General features: G+C 46.2%; 1 protein-coding gene across 1 annotated transcript in view; it reads right to left on the bottom strand.

Moving 5' to 3' along the window:
• The window catches only part of INPP5D (inositol polyphosphate-5-phosphatase, 145kDa), a 141,790-nt gene that overhangs the window by 5,319 nt on the left and 119,771 nt on the right, over positions 1 to 16,700 (bottom strand). Inside the window, exons 22-25 of the mRNA XM_006866805.1 lie at positions 11,344 to 11,431; positions 6,799 to 6,948; positions 3,558 to 3,654; positions 1,213 to 1,467 (exon numbers count right to left, since the gene is read on the bottom strand). Coding sequence (XP_006866867.1) covers positions 1,213 to 1,467; positions 3,558 to 3,654; positions 6,799 to 6,948; positions 11,344 to 11,431 — 590 coding nt within the window. The remainder of the gene's footprint in view (positions 1 to 1,212; positions 1,468 to 3,557; positions 3,655 to 6,798; positions 6,949 to 11,343; positions 11,432 to 16,700) is intronic.

Genomic DNA, 16,700 nt, shown 5'->3' with positions numbered 1-16,700 from the left:
CTCACTAATGCCTAAGATATCGATGTTGATGCGTTCCATTTCATTTTTGACAACTTCCAATCAATTCCTGTCATTTATAGCCACCCACTTTGTGGTGGTTTTTTGGCAGCCCTTGGAACTACTTTATATTATATGGTGGGTTTTTGGTTTTTTTTTTTTCATTTAAAGGCATGTTTTTAAATATATTTGATAATTAGCTGTTAGTTAGTTTTCATCCACATTGACTGTAGGGTTTTGAAAGCGGTGACAGGCACACGGACCACCAGTGTCCAGAGCTTGTCTGGTGCATCTTCATAATCATTATGCTTCCTGGATAACCGCATGCGGATATGGTGCGGGACGTTCCTGATTCCTTTGGCCCAGGCCGCTTTGTTGAGCCTGGTGTCAATGCACATGTCTGGTGTTCCTATCTCAGCAAATTTCTGAATCTCCCTGAGTGCTCAAGGGGAACTCTTCTTGAAGCCTACTCCATGGATGCGCCTGTGAATGTTGATGGTGCACTCTCTGGTCACCACTTGGCTGTTGTGAATGCTGACGGTGTACTGTCTGGTCATCACCTGACTGTTGTGAATGTTGACAGTGTACTTGTCTGGTGTCTGACAGTGTACTCTCTGGTCACCACTAGGTTGCCACCCAGGAGCCATAACGATGGGACCAGGTTGAAAAGAAAGGTGGAAATTGAGGCTGTTTAGCTTTTCCCCAAATTTCTTAAGAAATGATCTAAGATTAAAATCCTAGAAGCTAGAGGGGTAATCAGAGTCCTTCAGCCTTTCCCTTCTTCTCTCCCTCCCATCTTCCCACTTCATCTGCCAATGGAGAGTTGTGTGTTGCTATAATACTGAGCAGGTTTCAGCAGTGTTTCTGGACTAGGAGACTAGAAAGAAAGGCCTGGTAATCTACGTCTGAAAACAATGAAAATCCTATGGCTCACAGTGATCTGATCTATAACCCACCATGGGATGGCACAGAGCTGGGAGCACTGTGTGCCATTGTGATGGTGTTGCCATGAGTCAAAGGTCAAGTTGACAGAGGCCAACACCACTAGGTTTCAGGCTCTGAAGACACTCAATGAGCAGAGTGATGCCAGGGAGCAGAGAAGTCACGAATGAACAGTGGATACACATCCCGGCCCCCAGGCATGAGCTCCTCAGGTGTTTAGGACCCCGTGGACTCTTAGCTGTGGAGGCAGGGACACCAGTAGGGAGAACTCACCTGGACTCCTGTGTCCTGGGGCAGGGGCCCCGGACTGCTGTCGAAGATGAGAACTTCTTGGGTGATATTGGCGGTTGGGAGGGTGGTGTGGGAGGACTCTCCCCCCTTCCAGGTCCAAGGGAGGTGTCCTTGGGCAGCAGGTCATAGCTCCAGGCGGTGGGTTGGTGGTCAGGGGAGAGGGTCTGCTTTCCAAAGGGTCCCATGCCCATGTAGTTGGGGTTGATAATCTCGGTGGGGCCACCGCATAGAAGGACCCTGCAGGGGGGATACACAGTCAGACCCAGGGACCCCCTTCCTTTCTCAGGCTAAGAACAGGGTTCTCTGTGAGGACCCCACAGACTTCTCTTCAGCTCCTCCACCTCTGTGTGAGCTGTAGGTTTGTCATTCAAGCAACAAAATAATTTCTGAAGGCCTGGTTGTGGTGGTTGGATGCCACCAAGTCAGTGCCAACTCATAGTGACACTATTTGGGGTTTCTAAGTAGGTTTGAACTACTGACCTTGGAATTAGCAGTTCAGTGCTTATCCCACAACACCTCACCAGGACCCCCTCTGAGGGTCTCGTAAATACCAAAGATGTCCTGGTGGCGTTGAGGGTTAAGTGCTCAACTGCTAACTGTAAGGTTGGTGGTTCGAATCCACCAGCTGAGCAAAGGGAAACCAAAGAGGCTGTCCACTCCTGTGAAGATTTACACCCTCGGAAACCCTATGGGGGTGGTTCCACTCTGTGCTCCAGGGTCTTGAGGAGTTGTAACGGACTCGACAGTGGTGGTTTAGTAGAACCAGGCCAGGGGCCAGGGGGACTATGGCTGTGAATGCAGGACTCACAGTCTCTGTTCCCATGGAACTCACATGCCTCCAGCTGAGCGCAGGTGGTCTGTTTACACTGAAGTCTGATGGAGACAGAGATGAACAGGAGGTGGGGACCACTTGCGCTCTGCATAGCCAGGGAAGCTCTATGTGACAAGAAGACAGAGTGGTGAATGTTCTTGAAGCGATTTTAGTAGGCGCTAAGGCCCTGAGGTGGGAAGGGGTTGGGCTGTTCCAGGAAGTGGGAAAGCCAGGGAGCTGGTGGGGAGAGAGGTGAGAAGTCAGCAAGTTCTGCCACATGGAAGTTGGGTGGCAATGGGGAGTGGGCAGGGTGGGCGGGGGTTATGAGGGAGTCTCGGGCAGGTTTGAAAGGTGAGTGGAGAGTTCCATGAGGGACTGAGCACCCATCAGCATGCATTGGTAGGGCAGGGGCGTTCACAGTGGCCAAGGCGGAGGCCTCGCCTGTGGGAAGGGAGTTGTAAGCTGTGGTGGGCACAACCCAGGCCTGGGAGAGGAGACCCTACTGCTGGGCAGTTCCTCATCACTCAAATGCAGACCTTTGTTGGATAACGGCCTCAGGAGCACTAAACAAGTTCTGGGGGTGGATGTGTTTTGTCATGAGTGCTGCCTGGCTCTCTGGGTGCTAAGGGGTGGGGGCGGGGCAGCTGAGGGCCAGAGGGAAGAGGAGGAAGCAGTGGTGTTGTGCAACTGGCCCCTGGGCACTGATTCTGGAGAGCTTGGGGGCTGCTTTGCCTGGACACCAGGTATGCTGTCCAGGACAACCTAAACTGAGACCACAGTTGAGGTAGCCCGGTTTGGGAGGGACTACTGTCCCCTAAAAGGAGTCCTTGAGTATTACAAATGGTTAACGTGCTCAGCTGTTAACCAAAAGGCTGCAGGTTCAAGTCCCCCCAAAGGTACCTTGCTGAAAAGCCAGCCGTTGAGGAACCCAGGGAGTTCAGTTCTACTCTGGCACACACCGAGTCTCCATGACAACTGGCTTCCTCTTCCCTCATACCATGACCTTTGATGTCCCGGTTATTCCCAGCACAGTCTCTGCCAAGAGCAACTGGAGTGGATTTTCCCCACTGTTTTCCCCTATTAGTAGCATGGTGGGCTTGTTGGCCACCGAGCCCACAGCTGCTGATGTCCCTGGTCCCAGAGAGTGAAACACAGCAGACACTCCTGGGCCAGGAAGGCCGGCTGGAGTGTGGCCACACCTTTCTACCATGAGGCAGGAATGGCACTTCATCAGCTTGAGTTTCTCCAGAACCTGATGCCCAGAAGGTGTACGAGATAGGTCCGCAGAACTGAACTGTTAATTGTTCCACCACAGACGGGTCTCCCAAGGCCTTGTCAGGGTCACACCACCCTCCCAGGAGATGAGGGTTTGTTGTCAGAGACTCACAGACAGCGTAACGCAGGTGGTCTCCTTACCTCCCTGTCCTCTTTGTCTCCACTCACCTCCTCCTGAGCCTACGTCTGTAAAGTCAGCCTATAGCTTTTAGGGGGGCCCTGGCTCATCCCATTGGCCTACCTGTTGGTGGGCTCCAGGAGCTTCGTGGGGTCATGGCTGGTGAAGCTCTTCAGGGTCTTGGGTCCACTGGGCTCATCCCTCTCCGTCTTCACAAAGTCTGGAGGGAAAGAAGCAGGCATGAGGCTTTGAGATCCAGCCTCCAGCTCTTAGACCACACCCACACACTCACCCACGTGACTCCTAGTGCCAGAGTAGAACTGCTTCCTGGGGTTCCCAAGGGTGTAAAGCTTGATGGTGCAGACAGTCCCATTAGTCTGCCACAGAGTGGCTAGCGCGCTTGCACTGCAGACCTTGTGGCTGGCAGTACAATGCTTAACCCACTATGCCACCAAGACTTCTCTTAGACCCGAGATGGAGCAAACGGTGCCATTTGTATGCCGAAGCTGACACATGAACACTGGATGCTGAAGAGTTGAGCCAAGCAAGGTTCACAGGCCTCATCTGGGACCCTAAGAGTTCCGTGATTGGCTAATTATTCCGGCCACTGTCTTAGAGCGGGAAGTCGGCTTGTGTAACCCAGAGCTGTCATTCTCTGTGATGTTTCCAACTTGTTGGTCTCACCAAGGGACAAAATGGCAACTGTTTCTTGCCCGGTCAGAGAAAACCAAACATAAAAGGCGCAAGAGTATTCAGTACCCAAAGCCAGCCTTTCTGTAAGATTTAAAGGGGAGCTGGGACCTCCCCCTTCATTTCCAACTCTGGTTTGTAGTTGTGGTGGGGCTGAATCCCCATCACCCCACCCACTACCAGAATAGAGAAAGGACCTCTCACAGGACAGACAGGCCCACATTTCTCAGGGGTGGGCTGAGCCCTGGTTGGTGTGGGGGTGTCAGATATTTACATGTACTGACTTCTGCTCTTTATTAACGTTATGGGAAGGAACACTTAGGAATTCTGATGTGGCACTGGGGATAAATCTGCACCATTCACTAACTGGATGAATTTTAGCCTGGCTGCTTACTGGCTCTCTGCCTTGATTTCCCCATCTATAAAACAAAGATGACAACGCTGGCTCATAGGGCTGTTGTGAGAAATACTCAAGATAACATTTACAAGGTAATCAATTTACGATCCACTCACACATCATTATTTATATAGTTGAAACCCAATTCATGGGAGGAGGTGTTGCTATTTGAGTGTGTTTGAGCAGGAATTAAAGCAAAAGGGGAAAACCCACCTGTGGTCTGTGTGAAAAGGAAGAAACACTTGTTAACAAATCTTTGAGCAGCTCTGGAGCACTCAAATCTTTCATTACACCTGCTCACTTACTGACTTGACATTTCACATTTATGACAAGAGTAGAAAATCTACTATCGGACTATTTTTCACATGCACGATGCCTATCTGGCAGTAATGAGTAACATTAACTGTAATGATTAGGTTATATGACCACTTGGTTGGGTCACCATTCTTTATGGTTTGGCAGTTACATCATAATGCAGTTACCCTTTGTTTTTTGAGCTGATTGGTCATTCTTTGTTTTTGCCTAACACCAGGTTCTGCATAGGGATCTGGTCTTTGGAACCTAACTGCCATCAAGTGAGAAGAGCTTACATTTCAAGTGGAGCAATTTTAACCTAAATAAAATACCACGGAGAGTCATTTGTGTTTTTTTTTTTTTTTTTGAGAGTAATTTTTAAGTTTTACAATTTTTAGGTAGGATGAAGAGAAAATTCTAAATTCAAAATCTTTGTGTTTGCATTATTTTTAGGGTCTCTTGGTCACATTTCAATAGTCTCATAACTAAGCAGTGACAATTCTGATCTAAGAGATGAGGCATCTCAACTAGTCTAATGACAATCAGCAGGGTCACCTTTGGGGTCAAGGGATGACCTGCTGAGGCTGGCCTTTCATTTGGGGCAAGGGAAGCCCTCTGAAAGTTTGCTCCCCAAACTCAGCTTAAGTGATGCCCTTTCTGATGGTGGTGGTTATGTGGAGTCAGTGTTATAGCGACCCTGCCTAGGGTTCAGAGGCTGTAAATCTTTACAGGAGCAGAAAACCTCATCTTTCTCCCATGGACAGCTGGTAGTTTCGAACTGCTGACCTTGAGGTTTGCAGCCTGATTCATAACCACTATGCTACCAGAGCTCCTTGCCTTTTCTGATAGCCATAATAGATGGACCTCCCAATTGCCAACCAAAGCAAGTAAGTGCCATTGAGTTGGTTCCGACCCATAGTGACCCTGTATAAGGTTTCTAAGGAGCAGTTGGTGAGCTTGAACCACCAATCTTGCAGTTCAAACAACTTTGCAGTCTGGCACATTATCCCACGCCACACCAGAGTTCAAGCTGAAATAGCGGGCTAGGGATCTCTGCCAGGAAAGACAAGATAATAAGACACTGTCATTTTGGAATGTGGCAGGGTTAGAGTAGGCACAAGCTAAGGACATGTGTTCAGGATGATGACTGGGGCTTCTACATGTGTCTGGTGGATGAAAGAAATTTGGGAGGTCCAAAATCCTAGGTGGGTACCATGAGGGATGGATGCAGGTACCTATGAGGGGACCTCAGAAAGTTCATGGAAAAATTGTAATTTTTCCATGAACTTTTTGAAGCCTCTTCATATTTATCCGTGAAAGTTTAGCATGTGGCCACAGGGAAGAACAGGAACCACGTGGGAAATCCTAATGTAGCAGAGCTTTAGTCTTCTCACCCCGGAAACCTTCAAAGAACTAATCAATATTAGGTGGGTTAGTGATGGGGTGGCACTGTGGGTTAATGAGCTGGACCACAAGGTCAGTCTGGATCTCGAGGTCAGCAGTTCAAACTCACTAGCCGCTCCTTGGAAACCCTATACAGGGTCACTCTGATTCAGAACCGACTTTTTGACGGTACTTGGCATCAACAAGAATTCTATAAGGAGAGTGACCAGGCCTATGAAGGGGAGCCAGGATATTCATCCACTTCATGTCCTTAAAGACATCTGTCGAGTGGGGCCAGGGAACAGTGAGCCAGCTATATCTGCTGGGTGTTGGGCTTCAGTCAGGGACTCCTTAAATCAGTTGAGAGTTTGGTTAGAGTGTCTCTTGTTGTTGTTGTTTATGGTTTCCCAGGCACAGCTGGTGGGTTTGAATTGCTGACCTCATGGCTGGCTGTTCTGTGCTGATCCTATAGTGCCACACCAGGAGTCCACGCGGGAATTCTACTCTCAGGCCCCAGCAGAAGGATGATTCCAGTTTCACTAAGAGAAGCCACCTCTCCAACCCAGTGAGCGAGAGATGAGCCCAGGAAGAACGTCTTACCGTACAGCTTCTCTCTCTTCTTGCCTTGGGATGTCTGCAGCTTAATCTCCCCCCGGAAATGTCCCATCATCTCTCCGTGGTGGGTGAGAGGCGTATAGATGGGGAACTGGGTTTCTGTGGCCTCTAGCCTTAGGGCAATACAGCCCTCACCTGGCAGACAAGGGGGACAACAGAGAGATGGTTCATTTCCTGGGTCAACTTGGCCCACAGATGGTGCCCACTGGTTTGGCCAAACATTCGTCTAGTTGTTACCAGGGCGTAGTAGTTATTAGTTGCCATGGTAGCTTTATGCATAACAGATCGACTTGTTGCCCAGTCCAGAGTCATGCTAGAGTCCAGTGTTACGCCATTATAAAGGAGCGAGTGGCATGAGATGAACTCAGTATGGCAGATTGCTTCCCATAGTGAAATCTAGTGGGATGTCATCCATCAGTTAGTGGAAAAAGCCCAGACAATAAATAGATACTGTGCTCCCTTGTATCTGCAGGGAGGATTGGCTCGAAGCCCAACCCCTGTACCAAAATCTGGATGCTCAAGCCCCTTTTATAAAATGGCCTTGTATTTGCATATAACCTTTGAGCATCCTCCCAAATACTTTAACCCATCTCTAGGTTACTTATGAGCCCTATTATAACATCAATGCTATGTAAATACGGGTTTAGGGCCCCTCTAAGCCTTTCAGGGATTGCTGTGACTACTGTATTGCTTTTTTTTCCCCATCAAAGATTTTCCTCCCACTGTTGATTGACTCCACTGGGGCAGAATGTGCTGATGCGGAGTGCAGACTGTCTCACAGAACTCTTCCTTCTGCATGCTCCCCCTAGCCTGACCCATGGATCCTGGAATTGTCAGGCCTGACATCACACGTGCCAGGGCTTCGAAGTCCATCTCTGTTTCTGTATTAACATGCCTCACTGCTGCTGTTTCTCGAGGGAACCCCAAGTTAGACTAACAATCACACCAATCCTCACAGCTTCTCAGGAGAACGGCCGTGCCACTGGTCTACACAGCGAGCTCTGAGACCCCGCAACAATCTTTCAAAACAAGGCAAGGAAACAACTCCTCAGCCATACGGGGAAAAAAGGCTCAAAACCGACGATAGAGTGAATTCCATGTAAATTAATCAATGTAGAAAAGAAATAATAAAAATCACAGACAGCCCAACAGAACAGCAGAATGAGCTACTACTCTCATGGCTGTTAGGATGATAGCTTCCCAGGGTCTGAAGTGATGTAAGAAATGATCAAAGGTCAACAAATCTGATGGTAGAAAGATATCCACGTTCTGCACAAGGAAAACTGTGCAAATAAAAACGGGTACTGGCAGGGAGCAACATCTGGAGCCCAGCGGGGATTTGATTGAACTCTGTGAGAAGCACCTCAAAGTCAAATCCCCAACAGATGAATGGGTTGATGAGAGAAACAGACACTTCATCCAAGCAGCCACCTAATTGGTTGATTGTCCAGACCCTTCAGCCATCAAAAATGCAAATTAAGAGAGCAAGAAACAATCCCACTGTTCTCCATTTGATTCCAACTCTGAGACCCTGGAGGACACAGAAGCCCAGTAGGGTTTCCAAGGCTGTTCAGTTTTACAGAGGAGTCGTGGGGTGGCGCTGTGGGTTAATTTACTGAAGTACAAAGTCGGTTTGAACCGCAAGGTTGGTGGTTCAAGTTCACCAGTCGCTCCTTGGAAACCCTATACAGGGGTGCTAAGGGTCGGAATCAAGTCGATGGCACTTAACAACAACAACAAAAATCTTTATTGAAGCAGATTGTAACATCTTTCTTCCGAGGAGTGCACCTGATGGAGTGTAACCGATCACCTTTCACAGTAGCAATTTAGCACTTAACCCATGGCGCCACCAGGGCTCCTTAAGAAAGCATTAAAGATTTCTTTTACAGACATGAAATGAGCCCAAAACGGAAGAGGAAAGATTATTCCCAAGAGCGTACAACGATCAGTGGTTACCAGGGGTTCAGAAGTGGGGGTAGGATGCTGTGATGGGGTACAGGGCATCTTGGGGGACAGTAAAATGGTTTTCTATGACTGTGTAATAGTGGAGACATGACATTATGCATTTGTCCAAACCCATAACTAAACTGTGGATTCCAATCCCTGATACTGTATAAATATTAGTTCATCAATATTAACAGATGTAAGATGTTAATTTTCATTCTTCTTGAATCAACTATCAATTCCCATGGAAGCAGCAGTCAAGAAATCCAATGACATACTGCACTAGGTAAGTCTGCTGCACAAGACTGCTTTAAAGTTTTATAAAGCAAAGATGGCACTTAAAGGACCAAGGTGCATCTGACCCAAGCCATGGTATTTTCCATTACCTGATACGCATGTGAATGCTGGACAATGAATAAGGAGGACTGAGGATTGAAGCATTTGAACTATGGTGGTGTTAAAAGATATGGAATGAACCGTGGACTGCCAGAAAAATGAACAAGTCAGTCTTAGAAGACATACAACCAACCAGAATGCTCACTGGCAGTGAGGATGGGGAGACTTGGGCAAGTCATCAGACATGACCAAGTGTTAGAAAAGGACTTCATGGTTGATTCAGCAGCGAGAGAAAGCCTTCATAAGATAATGGATGCAACAGTCCACTCACAATGGTCATGAAGATGGTGCAGGACCAGAGAGAATTCTGTTCTGTTATTTACGCACTATATCACCATGAGTTGGAGTCAACGCAGAGGCAACCACCATCCAGCAACACAGAAAGATGCTAACAGGAAGAGAAACTGTGTGGGAGGCAGTAGAAAGCGGCCACATGGAAAATCTTTACACTTTCTGGGCAATTTTCTGGAAATCTAAAATGACTCTAAAAAACTAAAGTGTATTTAAAAAACAACAAGACAATACACAATGCCAGCAAAAACCCGGGGAAACTCGTACACAAGGAAAGGGCAAAGCCAACTGGTATAGCCTTTTTGGAAATCAGTTTGATAAGTGCTAAGAGTCACAGAACTGAGCTCCACGATGTAATGATTAGCACTCTGGACTCTGAACCCAGTCATTTGAGTTCAAATCTTGGTGGAACCTTAAGATTTGGACTCCTGGTATGGCCCTGTAGGGTCAGCACTAGACTGTGAACCACCAGGTCTGCAGTTCAGATCCACCAGCTGCTCCTCGGAAAACCTATACAGGGTCACTATGAGTCAGAACTGACTCGAAGGCACTTAACAATGGCAAGGTTTACAACATGTCAAAATCTCAGTTTTGACATCCTTGAGGGACTGAAATCATATTCCTTTCTTTTCAGTGGTCTTTAAGTTTGGGGAACAAAAAGAAAGTCTGAAGAGATAAGATCAGGGTTGTAGGGTGGTTGGGGTAAGGTTCCCCAACAAAATTCTCCTAGGACAGCCCTTGCAACCTTTAAAAAAATGAGCAAATACATTGTCATGATGGAAAGCGATTCCTCTGTGCAAGTTTCCTGGCCTTTTCCCCATCAGTGTAGTTTTCAGTTTCCTTCAAACTTCTTTGTTATAAGACCCCATGATCATCCTGTGTCCTTCAAGAAAAATCCATCAAGATCATCCCTTTGGTCCCACCCAAAACCAACTGCCAAAAAAAAAAAAAAAAGATGACTCCTTTGGAATCCCCAAAATATAATCTTCTGAGCTGAGCTCTCTGCTTTGAATTGAACTGGTGGTCCAACAGATCCCCTCCAAAGCCACTGTTTTGTGGGACACTTTTTTGATGGCACTTGTGTGACACTGTGAGTTAATGCGCCAGACTGCAAAGCCATTTGAACTGCAAGGTCGGCGGTTCAAGCTCACCAGCTGCTCTTCGAAAACCCTATACAGGGTCGCTATAGATCGGAATCGACTCGATGGCACTTCACAACACAACAACAATGAGATTAAGACAAGTGTAGTACTGAGAGAGCTTGTGTGCAGTCATCCACGGATCACGGAGACATGTTTCAACATTCTGATTGGAACAAAGCCATGTATGTATGAACCAGAATTCTAGTAACAGGTTTTGATAATTCCTATTTCCTGCCAGCAAACATCCCCTCGTCCATGGCAATTCCATCACCCGGACCTCACAATGGATGACACCCCTGAACCGCAGCCAGCAGGTCCTCAGACTCAGACTCAGAGCCCCTCGCTTACCTTTGCTCATTTCTCTCACCTGGGCTGCGTTGGGAGGAGACTAAGGACATAGATTCTGGGGCTTGGCTGCCTGAGTTCACAGTTACCTTAGCTAAGTCACCTAGTAGCTGTGTGACCTCACCTCTCTGAGTCTCCGCTTTCTTATACTAATTGGGAGAGTAATACCTGCTTCCTTAGGTTGCTGTCCGTATTAAATCCAGTAATACCTGCAAGGCACATGGCACAGAGCCTAATGAGGTGACCTATGGGGAATTGGCCTTCTGGTTCCCTGGACAGAGGATGAGAGTGTGGGGCAGCAGGTGGGTGGGCTATTCGGGAAGCAGACATTATTAGCTCCCTAACATCAGAGGCCGCCTAGTGCATATGAGCTGGAAGCACACCTGTGCAGTACCTGTCCCGGGTCCCTTACCGTAGGACTCGTCACTGTCAGAAGACTTAATGCTGATCAGGATGTGCTGGTCCAGTAGGTACTCGGGGTCCGAGATAATGGGCTTCAGCTGTAGGGAGAAGGGCAGGGTTAGAGTTGACAGGTGAGGGACAGGTGAGGGACAGGTGTGGGACAGGTGAGGGACAGGTGTGGGACAGGTGGGGACAGGTGAGGGACAGGTAAGGACAGGTGAGAGACAGGTGGGGACAGGTGGGGGCAGGTGAGGGACAGGTGGGGACAGGTGAGGGACAGGTGGGGACAGGTGGATGAGGACCGGACTGCTTGAGGCAATAAGGTTGTTTGGTGTTTCTTATTCTTCAGTCTGGAATCTCTGGTCTTGACGCCCAAGACAGTAGGAAGGGACACATACATACACCTACTCGGCCAAGGCAGGGACTAACTTCCTGCTGACACACTGCAGTACAGGTCTCCTAAGTTGGGCTCTGGGGACCCAAGACCTGGGGGATGGCCTGACCTCAAATCTGCCCTGACCTCCCTTACTCTTACCCCCTCATTTACTATCCCATGCTTAATCAGAATGGTGGGATTAGGGGCCAGTTGACATGTAAATGTGGGGTTTGGGTGAAGAAGCCAGGTGACCCCCATGGAAGGACGGGTGAGCTCCCTGCACCCCTGCACAGCAGAGACAGTCATTTTCCTCAGTCACCCCCTGACTGCTCCCCATCTAGGAAGGATTGGGGGGTCTGCATTCACGCCTCAGTTTGGCCTGAAGTGTCCCGGGGGGGTGGCAGTGTAGCTCCAAGATGACAATGTCTGGATTCCAGCCATCCTCACTTCTTGCTCTGCTATTTTCTGTGAGCAGAAAGAACCAGATGGCATGCTGGCTGGCTGCGCTCTCGTGCCTCCATTGGCGTCTGTCAGTCTGTCACACTGTGGTTACTTGTATGCTGCTGTGCTAAGGAAACTATGCCATTGGGTCACTCATGGTGGATAGGGTTTCAGCAGAGCATCCAGATTAAGAAGAAGGGATAGACAGATTAGTCCTGAAAACCTTATGAATAGCAGTGGAACATTGTCTGACATAGTGTTGGAAGATGAGCCCCTCAGGTTAGAAGGCACTCCAAATAGGACTGAGGAAGAGCTGCCTCCCTAGAGTAGAGTTAACCTTAACACCATGGAAGGACCAAAGCAATCAGGACCTTTATTTGCTGATGGCGCACAACTCAGAATGAGAATAAAAGCTGAAAACAGCCATTGATAATCAGAATGTGGAATATATGAAGTATGGATCTAGGAAAATTTTAAGTCATTAAAAATGAACTGGAACACATAAAGATTGATATCCTAAGCATTAGTGAGCTGAAACAGAAAGGCATTGGCCATTTTGAACCAGACAATCATAGAGTTTGCTATTCTGGGAACGACAAATTGAAGAGGACTAGCGTCACAATTCATCATCAAAAAGAACATTTCAAGATCTATTTTGAAGTACAATGCTGTCTGTGATAGAATTTCTTCATATACCTACAAGGAAGACCAGTTAATATCACAACTACTCAAATTTACCCACCAACCACCAAAGCCAATGATTATGAAATTGAGTAACTTATACCAACTTCTTCAGTCTGAAATTAATCAAACATGCAATTAAGAGGCATTAATAATTACTGGTGATTGGAATTCGATAGTTGGAAACAAAGAGGAGGGACTAGTAATTGAAAATATGGCATTAGTGATAGAAATGATGTTGGAGGCAGCATGAGAGAATTTTGCAAGACCAACAACTTAACCATTGCAAATACTTTTTTCAACAACATAAACAAGTACTATACATGTGGACCTCACCAGATGGAATATACATGAATCAAAGCAACTACATCTGTGGGAAGAGACAATGGAGAAACTCAGTAACACCAACTAGAACAGGTCAGGGTTCCACTGAAGACTAGACCATCAATTGTTCATCTGCACGTTCAGACTGAAGCTCTTCTAAATTGAAACAAGTCTATGAGAGCCGAAACACAACCTTTTGAGTACTGCTATTTGTTGGTGTTAAGTACCGTTGAGTTGTTTCTAACCCATAGCAACCCTGTTTAGGGTTTCCAAGGAGCAGCTGGTGAACTTGAACCTCTGACCTTGTGGTTCAAATGACTTTGCAGCCCAGTGCATTAGCCCACAGCGCCACACCAGGACTCCAACCTTGGGTATCTCTCACCTGAATTTAGAGACCATCTCAAGAACAGGTTTAATGCATTCAAAACTAATGATGACCAAATACATGAAAACTAACTAATATCAGAACTAACATCAGACATGAAAAAAGAAAAAGGTCATTAGAAAGACAGGAAAGAAAGAAAAGACCAAAGAATTTCAGAAATGACTCTGAAACTTGCGCTTGAATGCAGAGTCCTAAGTGAATGGAAGAAATGATGAAGTAAAAGAGCTGAAAATTCCAAAGGATGGCATGAGAAGACAAAACATTATAATGAAATATGCAAAGACCTGGAGTTGGAAAACCAAAAAGGGAGAACACGCTCAGCATGTCTCAAGCTGAAATAGCTGAAGAAAAGAATCCAAGCCTCAACTTATAATATGGAAGGAAAATATTGAATAATGCAGGAAACATGGACAGAAACACAGAATCACTGTACCAAAAAGAACTGGTCAATGTTCAATCATTTCAGGAATTGATGGAAATAGTTCTCATAAGTCTACACGACAAAATCTGGAAGACAGCGACCTGGTCAACCAATTGGAAGAGATCCATATTTGTGCCCATCCAAAGAAAGGTGATCCAACAGACTGCAGAAATCATCGAACAATATCATTAATATCAAGAAACCTTCATAGCATTGTGGATTATAAACTGGGTTACTAATCTCAAGGTCATTAGTTCGAGTCTACCAGTCGCTCCTCTAAAGAGAGACAAGGCTTTCTGCTCCTGTAAAGATTGGAAGCCTCGAAAGTGTGAGTCGGAACTGATTCCACGGCCCACAGCCACCACCGCTACCATCATTAATATCACACACAAATAAAATTTTGCAGAAGAAAATTTAAAAATGATTATAATAGTACATAGACAAAGAACTGCCAGAAATTCAAGTCAGATTTAGAAGAGGATGTGGAAAGAGTGATATCATATGGATTTTGGCTGAAAGCTGAGAATACCATAAAAAAGCTTACTTGTGCTTTATTAACTATGCAAAGGCATTAGACTGTGTGGATCATAAAAAACGACACATAACACTGAGAAGAATGGGCATTCTAGAACCCTTAATTGTGCTCATAAGGAACCTGTACACAGACCCAGAGGCAGTCATTAGAACAGGTACTGAATGGTTTAAGATCAGAAAAGGTATATCCCAGGGTTGTATTATTTTACTGTACTTATTCAATCTGTATGCTGAGCAAATAATCTGGAAGCTGGATTGTATGAAGAAGAACATGGCAGCATCAGGATTGGAGGAGGATTCATTAACAATTAAGTGTGGCTCTGTAGGGTAATATGCTGGACCACAAGGTCAGTTTGAGCTACAAGGTCAGCAGTTCAAACCCACCAGCTGCTTCTCGGAAACCCTGTAAAGGGTCGCTATGAGTCAGAATCAACTTAATGGCACTTAACAACAACAACCTGACTTGCTGGAAATAAAGAGAATCTGAACTACTTACTGATGAAGATCAAAGACCACACCCTTCAGTATGGATTGTGCCTCAATGTAAATAAAACAAAACTCCTCAGCACTGGAAGAATAAATAACATCATGATAAATGGAGACTAGATTCAAGCTGTCAAAGACTTCATTTTGTTTGGATCCACCATCAATACTCTTGTAAGCAACAGTCAAGAAATCAAATGACATATCACAGTGGGCAAATCTGTACCTCAAGACCTCTTTAAAGTGTTCAAGAACAAAGAGATCACTTGGACGACTAAGATGTACCTGACCCAGGCCATGGTATCTTCAATGGCTTCATATGCATGTGAAAGCTATTGTTGTTGTGAAGTGCCATGGCGTTGATTCCGACCCATAGCGACCCTGTCTAGGGCTTCCAAGAAGCAACTGGTGAGCTTGAACCAACGACCTTGCAGTTCAAACGGATTTGCAGTCTGGTGCATTAACACACAGCGCCACACCAGGACTCCAATGTGAAAGCTAGAGAATGAATAAGGAAGGCCCTAGAAGAACTGATGCATTTGAAATGTGGTGTTGGCCAAGTATACTGAAAATACAGTGAGCTGCCAGAAAAATAAACAAATCTGTCTCGGAAGAAGTACAATTTAGAAGTGAGGATGATGAGACTTGGACTCACATACTTTGGACATGCTATCAGGAGGAAAAAGACAGCATGCTAGGTAAAGTCAAGGCTCATCCAAAAAAGAAGACAACCCCCTAGGAGATGGATTGACAGTGACTGCAATGACAGACCACAACATTAACAACAACTGTGAGGATGAAGCAGGAACCAACAGTGCTTCACAGAACTGGACGGGGCTGCTAGGAGTCAGAATGGACGATCCGGCACCTAACAACTGCCCACATGCTGCTTGCAGCTCAGTATATTCCCACCTTTTAGGGCTTGCTGGGGGACTCCTGAGGTGGTGCTGTGGGCTACTGCGCTGGACTACAAAGTCAGTTTGAACCACAAGGTCGGTGGTTCAAGCTCATCAGCTGTTCCTCAGAAACAGTTCCTAGACAGGGTCGCTATGGATCAAAACCGACTCGACAGCACTTAACAACAATGAATAAGCACTGGATTGCTAACCATAAGATAGGAGGTTCAAACCCACCAGCTGCTCCTTGGAAGCTCTATAACGGTCACTCGGAGTTGGAACAGACTTGATGGCAGTTAACAAGGATTGAATCATGTCCCCCCAAAATATGAGTTGTTAATCCTACCCTCTATGCTAGTGGTTGGAGTTCTGGTGTGGTGCTGTAAGAAAAACACCAGACTGCTAACCACAGGTTGGTGGTTTAAACCCACAAGCTGCTCCTTGGAGACCATATACAGCAGGGGTGGGGAACTTTTTTTCTGTCAAAAAGTATGACATCATTTGTGGGCTGTACAACATGATCCACTTAAACATCAGTCTGTTCTATTTGGTCAAATACTTAATTAACTCACTCCTAATATGATAAAGAAGATAAAGCCAAATACTATAATAAAATGTGCAAAGATTTAGAGTTAGAAAATCAAAAGGGAAGAACACAGTCAGCATTTTTCAAGCAGGGGGAACTTAAGAAAAAATTCAAGCCTCGATTTTCGTTATTGAAAAATTTACTGGGCAAATTATTGAATGATGCAGAATGCATCAAGAAAAGATGGAAGGAATACACAGAGTCATTGTACCAAAAGGAAATGGTTAATGTTCAACCATT

This window comes from Chrysochloris asiatica, unplaced genomic scaffold (genome assembly GCF_000296735.1).
Source record: "Chrysochloris asiatica unplaced genomic scaffold, ChrAsi1.0 scaffold00096, whole genome shotgun sequence".
Taxonomy (NCBI): domain Eukaryota; kingdom Metazoa; phylum Chordata; class Mammalia; order Afrosoricida; family Chrysochloridae; genus Chrysochloris; species Chrysochloris asiatica.
This window is presented reverse-complemented; position numbering and strand designations above follow the sequence as displayed.